The sequence below is a fragment of the Prionailurus viverrinus genome, chromosome A1 (genome assembly GCF_022837055.1).
Source record: "Prionailurus viverrinus isolate Anna chromosome A1, UM_Priviv_1.0, whole genome shotgun sequence".
Classification (NCBI taxonomy): Eukaryota; Metazoa; Chordata; class Mammalia; order Carnivora; family Felidae; genus Prionailurus; species Prionailurus viverrinus.
Window position 1 is genome coordinate 210,926,481 of NC_062561.1, and position 16,089 is coordinate 210,942,569.

Genomic DNA, 16,089 nt, shown 5'->3' on the forward strand with positions numbered 1-16,089 from the left:
TTTTGGGGTAGAGAGAGAGAGAGAGCAAGGCCCAGGGGAGGGGCAGACACAGAATCTGAAATAAGCTCCAGATTCTGAGTTGTCAGCACAGCGCCTGGCGTGGGGCTCAAACCCACAAACCATGAGATCATGACCTGAACCAAAGTTGGACGCTTAAATGACTGAGCCACCCAGGCACCCCTGTAATTTTTTTTTTTTTTTTTTTTTGTCATGAACTTATCTTTAGGAGAGTTCTGCTGGGTTGTATACACTTGTCTTTGAAGTGGTTTTGTATTTGCTTCTTCTTGCTATCTGCTGAAGTAGAAAGAGTTTGGGGAACAAGTTTTCCTATACATTTCTGGGCTTGGAGTTGCTTTACTACATAGATGGTATAAATTCAGATCCCATACCTACTTGTGGCAAGACAGAGGTTTTGATTTCTCAGAGTTGACTTATTTTTCTCCCATCTACCATTCAGGAAGATAGAAAACTTCTTTGCTGCTTCTCCATGGTTTTTCTTATCCTCATTTTATGGACAGACCTATCCTTCAGTGCTCTAGGCCATGTGAAGGTAGCTCAGTTCTCCCCACGGCTGATGGCAGAAACCACATCTCCTGTTTCTCTATGGACTATCCCAGCATCCTTCTCCATATATTGCCCAGCTTTGATTCCTTTTTCGTTTCTGGCACTGGGGGATTTCTTTATTTACAGGGTTTGTTTGCATATTAATCTATTTATTTTATTTTTTAATTCCTTTTAAGTAGGCTCCATGCCCAATGTGGGAGTTGAACTCACAACCGCATGACCTTGAGATGAGGAGTCACATGCTCTCCTGACTAAGCCAGCCAGTGTCCCTAATCTTTTTTTTTTTTTTATTTAGCATTTCTTCTGTGTTTTTATAACAGGGTATGAGCCTGTTCACTTCAGCTCATTCTGCCATGTTTTCTGAAACTGATAATAAACTTAACAGTTTTGGGGTGCCTGGGTGGCTTAATTGGTTAAGTGTCCAGCTCTTGATTTCAGTGCAGGCCATGATCTCATGGTTCGTGAGTTCAAGTCCTGCATCAGGCTCTGCTCTGACAACACAGAGCCTGCTTGGGATTCTCTCTCACACTCTCTCTCTGCCCATTCCCTGCTCACATTCTCTCTCTCTCCTTTCTCTCTTTTGCTCTCTCTCAAAATAAATAAACTTTAAAAAAATAATAAACTTAATTTTAAAAAAAAATAATAAGCATATTTTTTTTACTATGAGAGAGGTTAAGTTTTAAATATATTCAATTATATCATTATATAGTGGAAAGTTATCAAAATAATACGTTGTAAACTTCTATCTGTTGCCATGTAAAAGGGTTAACTAAGCGTTGTATCTTTTTTCCCTGTGCTTTCTTTCCTCTACTATTTTCCTTTGGATTAGCACATTTCCTGACTCATAGGAATGAGGAGGATCAAAGTGACAAAGAGGAGATTTCAGAAGCTGAATTTTCAGTAACAGAAACTCATTCTAGTCAGAAAACCTGTGTATTTCCTTCTGCTGATTCAGCGGTCAGCCTTTTCAGTGGCCAGAGTACAACTTCTCCTGGTATTGTTCTTCCCTTTTTTTGTTTACACTCTTATCTTCCAATACGCTATTGCTGAAGAGTGTTTACTGGGAACACAGTTGTGAAGGATTTGTGAAGCCATTTTGCAATATTTATAAATTTCGGGGCAAGGGAAGTTACAATTTGTACCATTTATTGAAGAACTGTATTGTCATCTTCATTAGATATTGCAAGAATATATCTCTAATAAGATATAATGTATGATTAGATATCTCCAAGTTATTTTAATTAAATGTTAAGTGTATAGCAACTGGAATTACTGTACTATCTGATTTTTACAAAAATTGAGAAATTCAAACCCTGCCAACATTGAGAACCTTGAGTTTTAATTATGAAAACAAAACAACAGCTGTAGTGTATTGAGCCTCTGCTGGGTCCCCGATATTGCTGTGTTACATGTGTTACAGGTGTAAGAGCCCAATTGACCCTGGTGTAAGCCTAACCTGTGAGGTAGATGCCATTGTCCCCATTTTACAGTGGAGGATATTGAGACTTTGAAAAGTTTAGTGCTATTTTTCTGTTTCATTTGGAGCTGGCAGTTAAAATGCTATTGTTTAGTCCTAACAAATACATTTTGTCATATGAGTAATAGGTCATACTAAATATAACACTTGGGCTACTGATAGTGGCTTTGAAATATATATTTTTTAGCCCTTAGCTATTGATGGTCAAAAATGATGAATTTACTGAGGGTTTATAGTGTATTTTATTATCACTTTTAAAGTTAATATAAGCAGTAAAAATGCTATTTAAAAAAACTGTTGTGTAAGGTTTATTTATTTATTTTGAGAGAGAGAGAGTTGGGGAAGGGCACAGAGAGAGTGAGACAGAGAATCCCAAGCAGGCTCCATGCTGTCAGCACAGAGCCTGACATGGGGCTTGAACCCATGAGCCATGAGACCATGACCTGAGCCGAAATCAAGAATCAAAAGCTCAATCAGCTGAGCCACCCAGGCTCCCCAAAGGTGGTATTTTTAAATGACATTGCTGTTATTTAAATAAAACTATTAAGAATCTGGCTTTAAGTCCTATAATTTTTTTCTCTAAGTTCTTTGTAGATTCCATTTGTGTTTTAGTCATCACAGGGAGACAATCATTTCTGCTTCACCAGGTTGTTGTGAAGATTGACTATTGTATATAAAGCACCGAGCTGCGAACCTGATTCCTCTAGGGTCTCCGTCATCGGCAGCTTTTCTCTCCCCACTTACAGGGGAGAGTTGACAAATGGCGTTAAGGAGGTTGCAGAGAGTTCTGACTGTATGTGAGAAGCATAGACTCCATTTTATCCCAGGGAATCACTGGAGAATTCTGAGCAGAGAAGTATAATGAGGGTGTTTTGAGAAAGACTAGAATAGAGGCAGAGATCCTTTGGTGAGCTGTTAAATTCATCTGGCCTGTGAAACAGTGAGAACCTGGGCAGTGTGTGAGAAAGCGAGAGACATTCTGAATAGGCAACTGCTGTCACTAAGTGGATAAAAGAGGAGAAGGAGAAAATGAATGGCTACTTTGTGTTGTTAGACTATAGGAATGAGGATATCCTAGATGTCAAATTCGAGAGCACCTGTAGACCAAATGTAATAGTTGAAGTTGATGCTGGGGTATATAAATGGCCATATTTAGGATCCAGTTTTTTATAGGAAGTGGAACTTGATGAGAGGTTTAAGCCTGAAAAACAGATGTAAGAGCCTTTTATATAATTATATAGTTAAGAATTAGTGCATCTGTTATCACCAAGCAATATGGAAAAAGGGAAAATGCCAAAGAGCAACCTGTGAAATGTCACCCTGTAGAGAGTAAGGGGAGCCTCCCAGTGAGGGACATGGGCAAGTAGACTCTGGTGAGGGATTTTCAAGAAGTAGTAAGTGGCTAACAGTTTCACAAGAATCCATAAAGTCAAGAATAAAGATTGAATTTGTTAAGGACATTGGGTACTTTCGGTATAATATGAAGAGTAGAAGAAAGCTGGCTGGGGATAGAGATAGGCTCAAGAAGCTGTAAGTAAAGACTACTTAAGAATTCTGATATTAAAAGGAAGTAGAAAAATAAGATAAGAGAAATGAAGTCAAAGATCATTTCAAGATGGGGATAAAGACAAAATCTTTAATGTTTAAAGGAAGAAGAAAAGAAAGTAGGAAAAGTGAGATGGAAAGTACCAGGTTGGGGAGGTGATTCATTCAGGATTGTAATAGCTTCTTAAGTTAGGAAGTGAGAGAAGAAAGGAGAAATGTCAGTAAATGGCATAACACATATAAAGATGGATAATTAAAATGTTTTCCTCTAGTATTCAATATCTAATGTAAATTAAAAAGGAAACCAAATTATTTTTTAGAGTACAGAATTTAGATGCCCTAATGGGTGTTTTCTCTTCCAAAGTTGGCATCTTAGAAGGATGGATAGTCACTCACTTCTAATGCTCAAAACCAGCTTAGATTTTCTCCTTTGAAATTGACTTCTGTTTCTTAGCACATTCTTGTGGGTTTTTAAAAAAAAAATTTATTTGTGAGAGAGAGAGCACAAGTGGGGAATGGGGCGGGGTGGGTGGGGGGAGAACAGAGGATCCAAAATGGGCTCCGTGCTTATAGCAGAGAGCCCAATGCAGGACTCGAACTCTACAAACTGCAAGATCATGACCTAAGCTGAAATCAAGAGTTGGATGCTTAACGACCGAGCCATCCAGGTGCCCTTCTTGTGATTGATCTTAACAGTGGCAAATAATTTACTCACTGAAAACAGATTTAATTTTTGGAAATAGCTACAAGATTTCCAGAGGCATTTCTGAGAAATGAGGTAGATAATCAGGCTGAGAGTCACTGTTTGGAATTAAAAAAAAAAAAAAAAAGTAATTGTGATTTTCAAGGAATAAAGCTGATCTGTGTGTTCAGTAAATTATGAAGGCAGTCCCATAGAAGAGTTCCAAAACTGGTTTGAAAATGAACTAAGGATCAAATCATCCTGTGTAACTACTATGAAAAGGTATTTATTTGGATATAACACTTTTCTGCCCTTTGATAAAAGGAATCAGAAAAGAAATTTATAGTTATGATCTCATGGTTCAGGAGTTTGAGCCCTGCATTGGGATCCTCTGGTCCCCCCGCCGCCACCCCTCCTCACTTGCACTCTCTCTCTCTCTCTCTCTTTCTCTCTCTCTCAAAAATAAAACATCTTAAAAAATTAGATATTCTCCCAAATGTATTACTTTTAGATCACCAGAGCTTTTTTGTTTTTTGTTTTAGTAAATTGCACTTCAGTATTTTAAACTGTGTAGTAAGCAAAGGACTGTACTTCCTAAAGTATATTACTCCGAGTATTCTGGATAGAAAAGCAATAATCTGAAAATGCAGAGAGTATTCACTACCAAATAGCTTATTCAAGAGGAGGATAAAAATACTACACATACGTATCTTTAAACCTATTTGGAGGTTTAAATATATTTCAATTTCTGGTTATATAATTTCTAAATCGGATTAATAGACGAAAGTAAAAAGATAACTGACCTAAAATTTTTATTAATAATGTTTCTTTTTTTAGGTGTGAATAACAGTGATGAGTTATTCGAGAGGTAAATATCTTAAGAATTAATTCACAATTTTACTTGAAGTTGGGCATAAACTGAGTGGAAAACTTTGTTGTTCATGTGTATGTGAGCTGCTACACTACATATTTTTTCATGGACTCTAGAAATATAATTAATTTTCACTGAGAATGGAATGTTTTAAGAAGCTGAGGTTTACTATATTATATCCTTTACTGTTTTAGCATAAGGAATTAGAATATAATAGACTGCATTTGCTACATTTCTTTAACTGCCTATATATTCAGCAGGCAGGATGGGTAGAACTGATCTCCTGAGCCTTATGTTCACTTTTTTAAGAGCCCCTAAGAAGTCACCAATTACTAATGATTAGACTTTTACACCGAGGATTATTGGAAAGTAGAAGGAACATTAGTTCTAGGTTTATGATTTTGGTGTTTGTTTATGCTCTTGGAAGGCATAGTTTTACATGTTCATTTTTTAAACTTTACATGTTCATTTTTGATTAATGTAATTAAGTTATAGATACTGACTTATATTTCCCAAATTGCATTTGAAAATGAAGTATTTCAGTAGACCCACTCCAGATGACTGGATTGACTGATATTGCCGACATTATTGAGGACCTTATAACAAAAGATGGAGTTTCCAGTGAAGAGCTCGGTTTAACAGAACAACAAGCTAAGACTATCTCCAGGTAATAATTGAATAATTCATTTTTAACCCATTTAAAATGTTTATGGTTCAAGAATATGGTTCAAAATTAGTCATTTTATTTTTAATTTTTTTAATGTTTATTTTTGAGAGAGAGAGCAAGCAAGCATGAGTGGGGGAGGGTCAGAGGGAGCGGGCGAGAGAGAATCTGAAGCAGGCTCCACGCTGCCAGTGCAGAGCCCCATGTGGGGCTCAAACCCACAGACCATGATATCATGACCTGAGCTGAAATCAGGAGTTGGTGGCTCAGCTGACTGAGCCACACAGGTATCTGCAAAATTTGCCATATTTTAATGTGCTGTTTGTGTGCCACTCCTTCCCTTTCCCAACAGTAGACAGACTTGTGTATTTAATACAGCAGCACATCTGTATCCTCTGAGTTTTCCCAAGGTCTCATCACTTTATTTTTGTTGTCATTATTATATTTTAATTTATTTATTTTGATGTTTTAAAAAATTTCATTATAGTAACATAGAGTGCTGGTTTTGGACATACAATACAGTGATCCAGCAATTCTATACATTACTCAGTGCTCATCGAGACAAATGTACTCTTAATCCCCATCACTTCTTTTCACCCATCCCCCACCCATCTCCCCTCCGGTAACCATCAGTTTGTTTTATAGTTGACAGTCTGTTTTTTGGCTTGTCTCTTTTTTTTTTCTTTGTTCATTTGTTTTTCTGAAATTCCACATATGAGTGAAAACATAGGGTATTTGTCTTTCTCTGACTTACTTCACTTAGCATTATACTCTCTAGCTCCATCCATATTGTTGTAAATGGCAAGATTTTCTTCTTTTTTATGGCTGAGTAATATTCTACTCTATGTATGTGTGTGTATGTATGTGTGTATATATACACACATCCATTCATCTGTTGGTGGATACTTCTTTATCCATTCATCTATTGATGGACACTTGGGCTGCTTCCTTAATTTGGCTATTGTAAATAATGCTGCAGTAAACATACGGGTGCATATATCCCTTTGAATTTTTGTATTCTTTGGGTAAATACCTAGTAGTAGAATTATTGGAGCATAGGATAGTTCTATTTTTAATTTTTTGAAGAACTTCCATACTGTTTTCCACAGTGGCTGCACCAGTTTGCATTCCTACCAGCAGCGTATGAAGGTTCCTTTTTCTCCACATCCTTGTCAACACTTGTTATTTTCTGTGTTTTTTTATTTTAGCCACTCTGACAGGGGTAAGGGATATCATAATGTGGTTTTGATTTGTACTTGCCTGATGATGAGTGATGTTGAGCATCTTTTCATGTGTCTGCTTGCCATCTGTTTCTTTGGAGAAATGTCTGTTCATGTCTTCTGCCCATTTTTTAATTGGATATTTGGTGTATTTGGTTGTGTAAGTTCTTGGTTTTATTGAGTTGTGTAAGTTCTTTACATACTTTGGATACTAACCCTTTATCAGATATGTCATTTGCAAATATCTTCTCCCATTCAGTATGTTATCTTTTAGTTTCATTGTTTCCTTTGTTGTGTAGAAGTTTTGTATTTCAATGTAGTCCTAATAGTTTGTTTTTCTTTTTGTTTTCCTTGCCTCAGGAAACATATCTAGAAAAATGTTGCTATGGCTGATGTCAGAGAAATTATGGCCTGTGCTCTCCTCTAGGATTTTTGTAGTTTCAGGTCTCACATTTGGGTCCTTAATCCATTTTGAGTTTAATTTTTTTGTATGGTGTAAGAAAGTGGTTCAGTTTCATTCTTTTGCATGTTGCTGTCCAGTTTTCCCAACACAATTTGTTGAAGAGACTGTCTTTTCCATTGCATATTCTTTCCTTCTGTGTTGCAGACTAATTGACTATATAATAGTGTGTTTATTTCCAGGCTCCCTATTCTGTTCCCGTGTGCTTTGTGTCTGTTTTTGTACTTGTGCAAAACAAGTTTAGTGCAGGTTGGTAGTATACCTTGAAATCTGGGATTGTGATACCTCCACTTTTGTTCTCCATACACATTGTGGGGTTATTTGTTCTAGTTCTGTCTGTGAAAAATGCTGTTGGTATTTTGATAGGGATCGCATTAAATCTATAGATTGCTTTGGGTAATAGGGACATTTTAATGGTATTTGCTCTCCTAATCCATGAGCATGGAATATCTTTTCATTTGTTTTTGTCATCTTTAATTTCTTTCATCAGTGTTTTATGGCTTTCAGAGTACATATCTTTCACCTCCTCAGTTAGGTTTATTCTCAGTTATTTTATTATTTTTGGTGCAATTGTAAATGGGATTATTTTCTTAATTTTTCTTTCTGCTGCTTCATTGTTAGTGTATACAAATGCAGTGAATTTATTTATATTGATTTTGTGTCCTGCAACCTTAGTGAATTCAATGATCAGTTTTAGTAGTTTTTGTTGGAGTCTTTAGGGTTTTCTATGTATAGGATCAGGTCATCTGCAAATAGTGAAAGTTTTATTTCTTCCTTACCAATCTGGATGCCTTTTATTCCTTTTTCTTGTATGGTTGTGTGGCTAGGACTTCCAGTACTGTGAAGTGAATTACAGTGGTGAGAGTGGACATCTTGTCTTGTTCTTGATATTAGGTGAAAAGCTCTCAAGTTTTTTACCATTCAGTATGATGTTAGCTGTGTGTTTTTCATATATGACCTTTATTATGTTGAGGTATGCTCCCTCTAAATTACCTGCTTTGTTGAAGGTATATATCATGAATAGATGTACTTTGTCAAATGTTTTTTTCTGCATCTGTTGAAATGATCATATGGTTTTTATCCTTTCTCGTGTTGATGTGATGTATCATGTTGATTGATTTGCAAATATTGAACCACACTTGCATACTGCATACTGGAAATAAGTCCCACTTAATCATGGTGAATGATATTTTTTTAAAATTTTTTTTAATGTTTATTTTTTTTTTTTAATTTTTTTTTTCAACGTTTTTATTTATTTTTGGGACAGAGAGAGACAGAGCATGAACGGGGGAGGGGCACAGAGAGAGGGAGACACAGAATCGGAAACAGGCTCCAGGCTCCGAGCCATCAGCCCAGAGCCTGACATGGGGCTCGAACTCACGGACCGCGAGATCGTGACCTGGCTGAAGTCGGACGCTTAACCGACTGCGCCACCCAGGCGCCCCAATGTTTATTTATTTTTGAGACAGAGAGAGACAGAGCATGAATGGGGGAGGGGCAGAGACAGAGGGAGACACAGAATCGGAAGCAGGCTCCAGGCTCTGAGCCATCAGCCCAGAGCCCGATGCGGGGCTCGAACTCACGAACTGTGAGATCATGACCTGAGCTGAAGTCGGACGCTCAACTGACTGAGCCACCCAGGCGCCCCTGGTGAATGATATTTTTAACGTATTGTTGGATTTGGTTTGCTAATATTTTGTTTAGGATTTTTTCATTTGTGTTCATCAGAGATAATTGGCCTATAGTTCGCTTTTTTTGTAGTGTCTTTGTCTGGTTTTGGTATCAAGGTAATGCTGGCCTCATAGAATTAATTTGGAAGCTATCCTTCCTCTTTTATTTTTTGGAATAGTTTGAGAAGCATAGATGTTAACTCTTCTCTACATGTTTGGTTGAATTCAGCTGTGAAGCCATCTGGTCCTGGACATTTTTTGGGAGGTTTTTTGATTATTGATTCAATTTAATTGCTGGTAATTAATCTGTTCAAATTTTCTGGTGGTTCCTGCCTCAGTTTTAAGAGGTTGTTTCTCAGAATTTTTCCATTTCTTCTAGATTGTCCAATTTGTTGGCATATAATTTTCTATTGTATTCTCTTACAATCCTTTCTATTTCTATGGTGTTGGTTGTTATTTGTTATTTCTCCTCTTTCATTTCTGATTTTGTTTGAGTCTTCTGTTTTTTCTTTTCTTTTTCTTTCTTTCTTTCTTTTTTTTTTTTTTTTTTTTTTTTTTGGTTGGGTCTGGCTAAAGGCTTATCTATTTTGTTGATATTTTCAAAGAACCAGCTTCTGGTTTCATTGATCTGTTCTGTTGGTTTTTTAGTTCCTATTTCATTTATCCCTACTCCAATCTTTATTATTTCTTTTCTTCTACTAGGTTTGGGTTTTGTTTGTTCTCCTTTTTCTAGCTCCTAAGGTTAATTGTTTATTTGAGATTTTTCTTGCTTTTTGAGATAGGCTTGTATTGCTGTAAACTTTCATCTCGGAATAACTTTTGCTGTAGCCCAAAGATTTTTCACCATTGTGTTTTCATTTTCATATATCTCTATGTATTTTTTAATTTCCTCTTTGATTTCTTGGTTGACTCATTTGTTGTTTGAAAGCATATTATTTAACTTCTATGTATTTATGCTCTTTCCAGATTTTTTCTTGTAGTTTATTTCTAGTTTCATAACACTGTGGTCAGAAAAGATGCATGGTATAACTTTGATCTTTTTGAATTTAAGACTTCTTTTGTGGCCTAATATGTGATATATCCTGTAGAATGTTCCATGTGTACTTGAAAAGAATGTGTATTCTGTTTTAGGATGGGATGTTTTGAATATATCTGTTAGATCCATCTGGGTCCAATGTGTCTTTCAGAGTCACTGTTTCTTTGTTGATTTTCTGGTTGGATGATCTATCCACTAAAGTCCCCTACTATTATTGTATTAGTATCAATTACTTCCTTTATGTTTGTTATTAGATGCTTTATGTATTTGGGTGCTTTCGTGTTGGATGCATAAATATTTACAATTGTTATATCTCCTTCCCTTCCCTTCTTCCTATAAAAGGATTCTTCCCTTTATCATTATGTAGTGACCTTCTTTGTCTCTTGTTACAGTACTTTTTTTTTTTTTAACATTTATTCATTTTTGAGACACAGAGACAGAGTGCTAGTTGGGGAGGGGCAGAGCGAGGTGAGACACAGAATCTGAAGCAGGCTCCAGGCTCTGAGCTGTCATCACAGAGCCTGATGCTGGGCTCAAACCCACAAACCACGAGATCATGACCTGAGCCAAAGTCAGATGCTTAACTGACTGAGCCACCCAGATGCCCCTACAGTCTTTTTAAAAAATGTTTATTTATTTATTTTAAAAGAGACAGCATGTGAGAAGGAGAGGAGCAGAGAGAAAGAGAGAGACAGAATTCCAAGCAGGCTCCATGCTGTCAGTACACAGCCAAACCGGGGCTAACCATGAGATCATGACCTGAGCCGAAGTCAGGAGTCAGATGCTTAACTGATTGAGTCACTCAGGTGCTACTATAATCTTTGTTTTAAAGTCTATTTTGTCCAATATAAGTATTGCTACCCCAGCTTTTTTCTTACTTCCATTTTCATGGTAAATGTTTCTCCATCCCTTCATTTTCAATCTGCTTAGGCCTGAAATGAGTCTCTTATAGTCTCATATAGATGGGTCTTGCTTTTTATCCATTCTGTCACCCTATATTTTTTGATTGGAGCATTTAGTCCGTTTACATACCAAGTAGTTATTGATAGGTATGTACTTATTGCCATTTTGTTAATTGTTTTATGGTTGTGTTTGTACTTTTCTGTTCCTTTCTTCTCTTGCTCTCTTTTCTCATGGTGTGCTAGCTTTCTTTAGTGATATACTTGGATTCCTTTCTCCTTGTTTTTTACAAAAGTATTACTGGTTTTTGATTTGTGCTTATCACTTAGTCTGTATATAACATCTTATTCATATAGCAGTCTGTATGAAGTTGATGGTTGCTTAAGTTTGAACCCATTCTTTACTCTTCTCCCCACCCCCAATATTTTAGGTACATTGTGTCATACTTTACATCCTTCTTTTTGTGAGTTCCTTGACTAATTTTTATACATATATGTATTTTTATTACTTTTTTATTGCCTGCTTTTCTTACTTGTACTTATGATTTTTTTTGTTTGTTTCCACTCAAAGAGTCTCGTTTGACATTTCTTATGGGGAGTTTTAGTGGTCATGAATTCTTTTAGCTTTTGCCTAGGAAGCTCTTTATCTGTCCTTCTATTGCTAATGATAGCCTTGCTGGATAAAGCATTCTTGGCTGCAGATTTTTTCTATTTTGAATAGATCATGACACTCCTTTTCTGACTCGAAAATTTTCTGCTGAAAAATCAGCTGATTGCCTTATGAGGTTTCCCTTGTATGTAACTGTTTTCTTATCTCTTGCTGCTTTTAAAATTCTCTGTCATTTTTTGCCATTTTAATTATTATGTGTCTTGGTGTGGACCTCTTTGGGTTGATTTTGTTGGGTTATCTCTGTGCCTACTGGATCTGTATTTGTTTCCCTCCCCAGATTCAGGAAGTTTTCAGGTATTATTTTCTTGAAATAAAATTTTGGTCCCCTTTTCTCTGTCTTCTCCTTCTGGGATCCCTATAATGAAAATGCTATTATACTTGATGGTGTTGCTGAGACCCTGACACTGGTTTCATTTTGTATTATTTTTTTTCTCTCACCTGTTCAGCTTGATTGCTTTCTATTACTCTGTCCTCCAGGTTGCTGATCCATTTCTCTGCTTCCTCTCGTCTACTATTCATTCCATCCAGTTTATTTTTAATTTCAATTATTGATTTCTCATCTCTGGTTCTTTTTATGTTTTCTATCTCTTTGTTAAGGGTCTCATTGGTGTCCTTCACTCTTTTTTCAGTGAGTAACTATATGACCATTACTTTAAGTTCTCTATTAAACATATTACTTATGTCTGTTTTGCTTAGGCCTCTTTCTGCAGTTTTTGTCCTGTTCTTTCATTTGGGACATATTCCTCTGTCTCCTCATTTTGTCTAACTCTCTGTAACTGTTTCTGTGTGTTAGGGAAGTCATCTATGTCTCCTGCTCTTGCAAGTAGTGGCCTTATGAAGAAGTGGTCCTGTATTGCCCTGCAGTGCAGTGTTCCCTCTTCACCAGAACCTGGCACTTCAGGGTATCTCCTCTGTGTGTCGCATGTGCCCTTATTGTGGCTGAGCCACTTTTTCCTTCAGTCTGTTGTCTACATTGGCTCTCTTTGCCTGCTGTGGACAGGGTTTGATTCCTGTGTTGTAAGTGGGCCAGTCTGGGGCTGCCTTGGGCTTTGAGTTGAGTCACTCCCAGGTGTTTGCCAGAGATGCAGTAGCACCGAACAGCAGGGCACGTTCCCTGTCCTGCCCCCTGAGAAGCTTTTTATGTGGGCGGGCCCTGCAGTCAACCGAGATGTCTACCCCACGTCCGCTGCTGGTACCACAGTCTGAATGTTGCATGTGGTTATTTTTCCTTCTCCCTGGGGCAAGAGTCACTGTGGTGTCGGCTCCTGTTGGGGCTGCTTGTATTGCCAGGCTTGTGGCAGTTTTGGATGGGCTGTGACTGAGAGCATATCAGTGGGGGTGAGTCCACAGGACAGCGTTGGGGCAGGAGGTGTGCCGTTATCATGATTTGTGTGGGTTTGCCGTTGGAGGACAGCTGGAGTTGAGTCATGGCTGGAGGGTAAGGGTCCACAGGAAAACATGGGGGTGGGTGCACCGTTAGCATGTTAGAAAGGGAGTGTCAGTGTTGCGCTAGTTCCCACAGGATTCCCTGTGTCTAGACTAGGGGGGTGGGGGATGGATGGTGCATTCCAGCTCTTTTGTTCTTGAACTCTCCCAAAGATCTTTGCCCCTCCAGCACAGTCTCTGAGATTAGTAAATAAACCTCCCTCCCCTATGCCTCAGGTATTTTTCAAACTGCTGCTTCCATGCTGTATCCTGCAGGGCTGTTTCTTGTGCTGTCTCTTTAAGGGCAGGGGCTCAGTTCACCTTAGGTTCAGAGAAGCACATGCAGTAAATTCCAAGGGAAACCAGGCACAAGTTTGCAAGTATCCTCTCCCGGTGCAGTCACAACAGGACACACTTAATTCCTCCAGCAACAGGTTGTGACTACACATGTGATACAATGTCCACCAAGGAAGCTCATTTAGAGACTTAGTTCCCAGAGATTTTCTTTGGGGCTGGTTAGGTAGGCAGCCTCTGCCTGGCACATACCGAATCCAGATTTCCAGAAGGAAAAGCAGGTGTTCAGTATAAATCACATCGTTTGTACCTGTGACCCACCTTCCATCTAGGAAGACATTCTCCTCTCATGCTGGGTGATGAGTCTGCCCCATACCCCTATCTCACACCACCTGGTTTCTTGGACCACTGTCAGTACTACTTGTGTCGGTTCGTATCATCTGAGAAGTAGAAGCCAACGTGAGATTAGATGTGCAAGACATTTATTGGGAGAAAGCCTGTGAGGAGAAAGGGGGAAAAACACAGAAGTCAGAGGAAGCATCAGACCACATTATAGCTGTGATCCAACCCTGTGAAGGAGAGAGGGAGGGGGAAGGGGAGAGGGCTGAGTAAGTAGAATCTCAGAGTACAGTGTTGTTCCAGGAAAGTTTCAGCTGGGTCAGTGGTGAGGTGTCAAGCCAGAGTTGCCCACCAGAGGAGTTCTGTGTCTTGCAGGAATGGGCTGGTCATAACATCCCTGCTGTGCTCAGTCATTAGCTCAGGCCAGCCCATGGGAAGTATGGCATGGGCATGAGTTTGAGGCTGGATTCACAAGGGCAGCTGTTTTAAAGTCAGCTCTGTATATAAGTTTTAGAAGTGATTGAGATAATCCAGGAATAGATGATGGGTGAAGAAGCCCAAAACAGAATGTTTAATCATTTTTCTTTCTTTCTTTATTTTAGATAGAGCAAGAGTGGGGAAGAAGGGCAAAGGGAGAGAGCGAGAGGGAGGGAGGAAATGAGAGAGAGAGAGAGAGAGAGAGAGAGAGAGAGAGAGAGAGAGAGAGATCGAGAATGAATCCTGTTCAGGCTCCACGCTTAGCATCAACCCTGATGGGGGTTCGATCCCACGACCTGGGATCATGACCTGAGCCGAAATCAAGAGTCGGTCTCTCAACCAACTGAGCCACCCAGGTGTCCCCCAAAAGAGAACCTTTAAAGACATTAAATTGAAGTCGTGAGTAGAGAAGAAAGGAGCCAGCATAGGAAGCTACACAGTGTTTTCAGAGTTAAAATGGCCCAAGTAAGAGAGAGTTTAAAGCAGAAAATAAAAGCCAGTTTATTAAATGTTATAGAGAAGTCCACAGGAGGAAGAGGCTGTTGGTGAGCTCTGAGATCATTTTCAGTGGATTTCAGGGAACAGGATGGAGCAAACTGATAGAGATCTTAATGTATCCTACTTTTGAGAATGGGCAAAATCTTTCCAAATAGGGGTGCCTGGCTTGCTCAGTCAGTGATGCATACATACAACTCTTGATCTGAGAGTTGAGTTCAAGCCCCATTTTGGGTGTAGAGGTCACTTAAAAATAAACAAAATATCTTGGGCCACCTAGGTGGCTCAGTTGGTTAATTGTCCAACTCTTGATTTCTGCTCAGGTCATGATATCATGGTTCTGAGTTCGAGCTCCACATGGGGCTCTGTGCTGACAATGGAGAGCCTCCTCCTCTATCTCTCTGTCCCTCCCCTGCTCATACTCGCTCTCTGTCTCTCTCTCAAAAATAAATAAGTAAACATTAAAAAGTCTTTCCATAGAAACAGTATTTAGTTGTGATACTACTTGTATCCATAAAAAATTTAAAATCAAGTGATGTCCTGACTGTGAAATTTCTCAGAATTCAGCATTCTTCTGGTAGACCAACACAAAGACCTGAGAAGGAGAGAAGAGAAATTCAAATGTGGATGAAAAGAAAACGAAAGGAAAGAATGGCAGAATACTTAAATGAGCTGGCGGAAAAGAGAGGGCAAGAACATGATCCTTTCTGCCCCAGGAGCAATCCAGTAAGTTTGTAAAATCAAGGGCAATGGAATTGCCACAGAATACGTGTAGTTTTTCCCTGGAAATTAGTCAAGGAAAGGATTAACAGACAGAAAGGATTATTAGAACAGAAATGTTACCATTTTACTTAAGTCAGAAAATGTTAAGAAATTACCTTAACAAAATGTAGCAAGGTATTCTACAAACCGTGTCCTCTTGAACTATTTTAAATATTTTTTTTTACCCCACGTTAATTATGGCTGTGGCTAATTTGGCCAAATGAAGATGTTGAGTGATTAGGTGACCAGTTGGAGCTATTCCCTTAATTTTCAATGAGAGTTAATAGCAGTTGAACAACTGACTGTGTGTATAGTAAAGCCATTTTAAAAATCAGTCTTCTGGGGTGCCTGGGTAGCTTGGTCTGTTAAGCATCCAGCTCTTGATTTTGGCTCAGGTCATGATCTCACGGTTTGTGAGCCCTGTGTTGGGCTCTGCACTGACAGCGTGGAGCCTGCCTGTCCTCTGCTCAATCTCTCTCCCTCTCTTAAATAAACTTAAAACATAGTTATAAAAATCAATTTTCTATCCATAAATTATC

The 16,089-nt window shown here is 38.5% G+C and overlaps 1 protein-coding gene across 12 annotated transcripts in view; it reads left to right on the plus strand.

The window, feature by feature from the left end:
- CPLANE1 (ciliogenesis and planar polarity effector complex subunit 1) overlaps positions 1 to 16,089 on the plus strand; it is a 147,222-nt gene that overhangs the window by 111,623 nt on the left and 19,510 nt on the right. For 11 of the 12 annotated variants that reach the window (XM_047861791.1, XM_047861755.1, XM_047861703.1 and 8 more), the window contains 4 exons: positions 1,394 to 1,558; positions 5,106 to 5,136; positions 5,675 to 5,806; positions 15,349 to 15,514. In XM_047861791.1, the coding sequence (XP_047717747.1) occupies positions 1,394 to 1,558; positions 5,106 to 5,136; positions 5,675 to 5,806; positions 15,349 to 15,514 (494 nt within the window). The remainder of the gene's footprint in view (positions 1 to 1,393; positions 1,559 to 5,105; positions 5,137 to 5,674; positions 5,807 to 15,348; positions 15,515 to 16,089) is intronic. The other variant, XM_047861783.1, reaches the window with a different exon arrangement.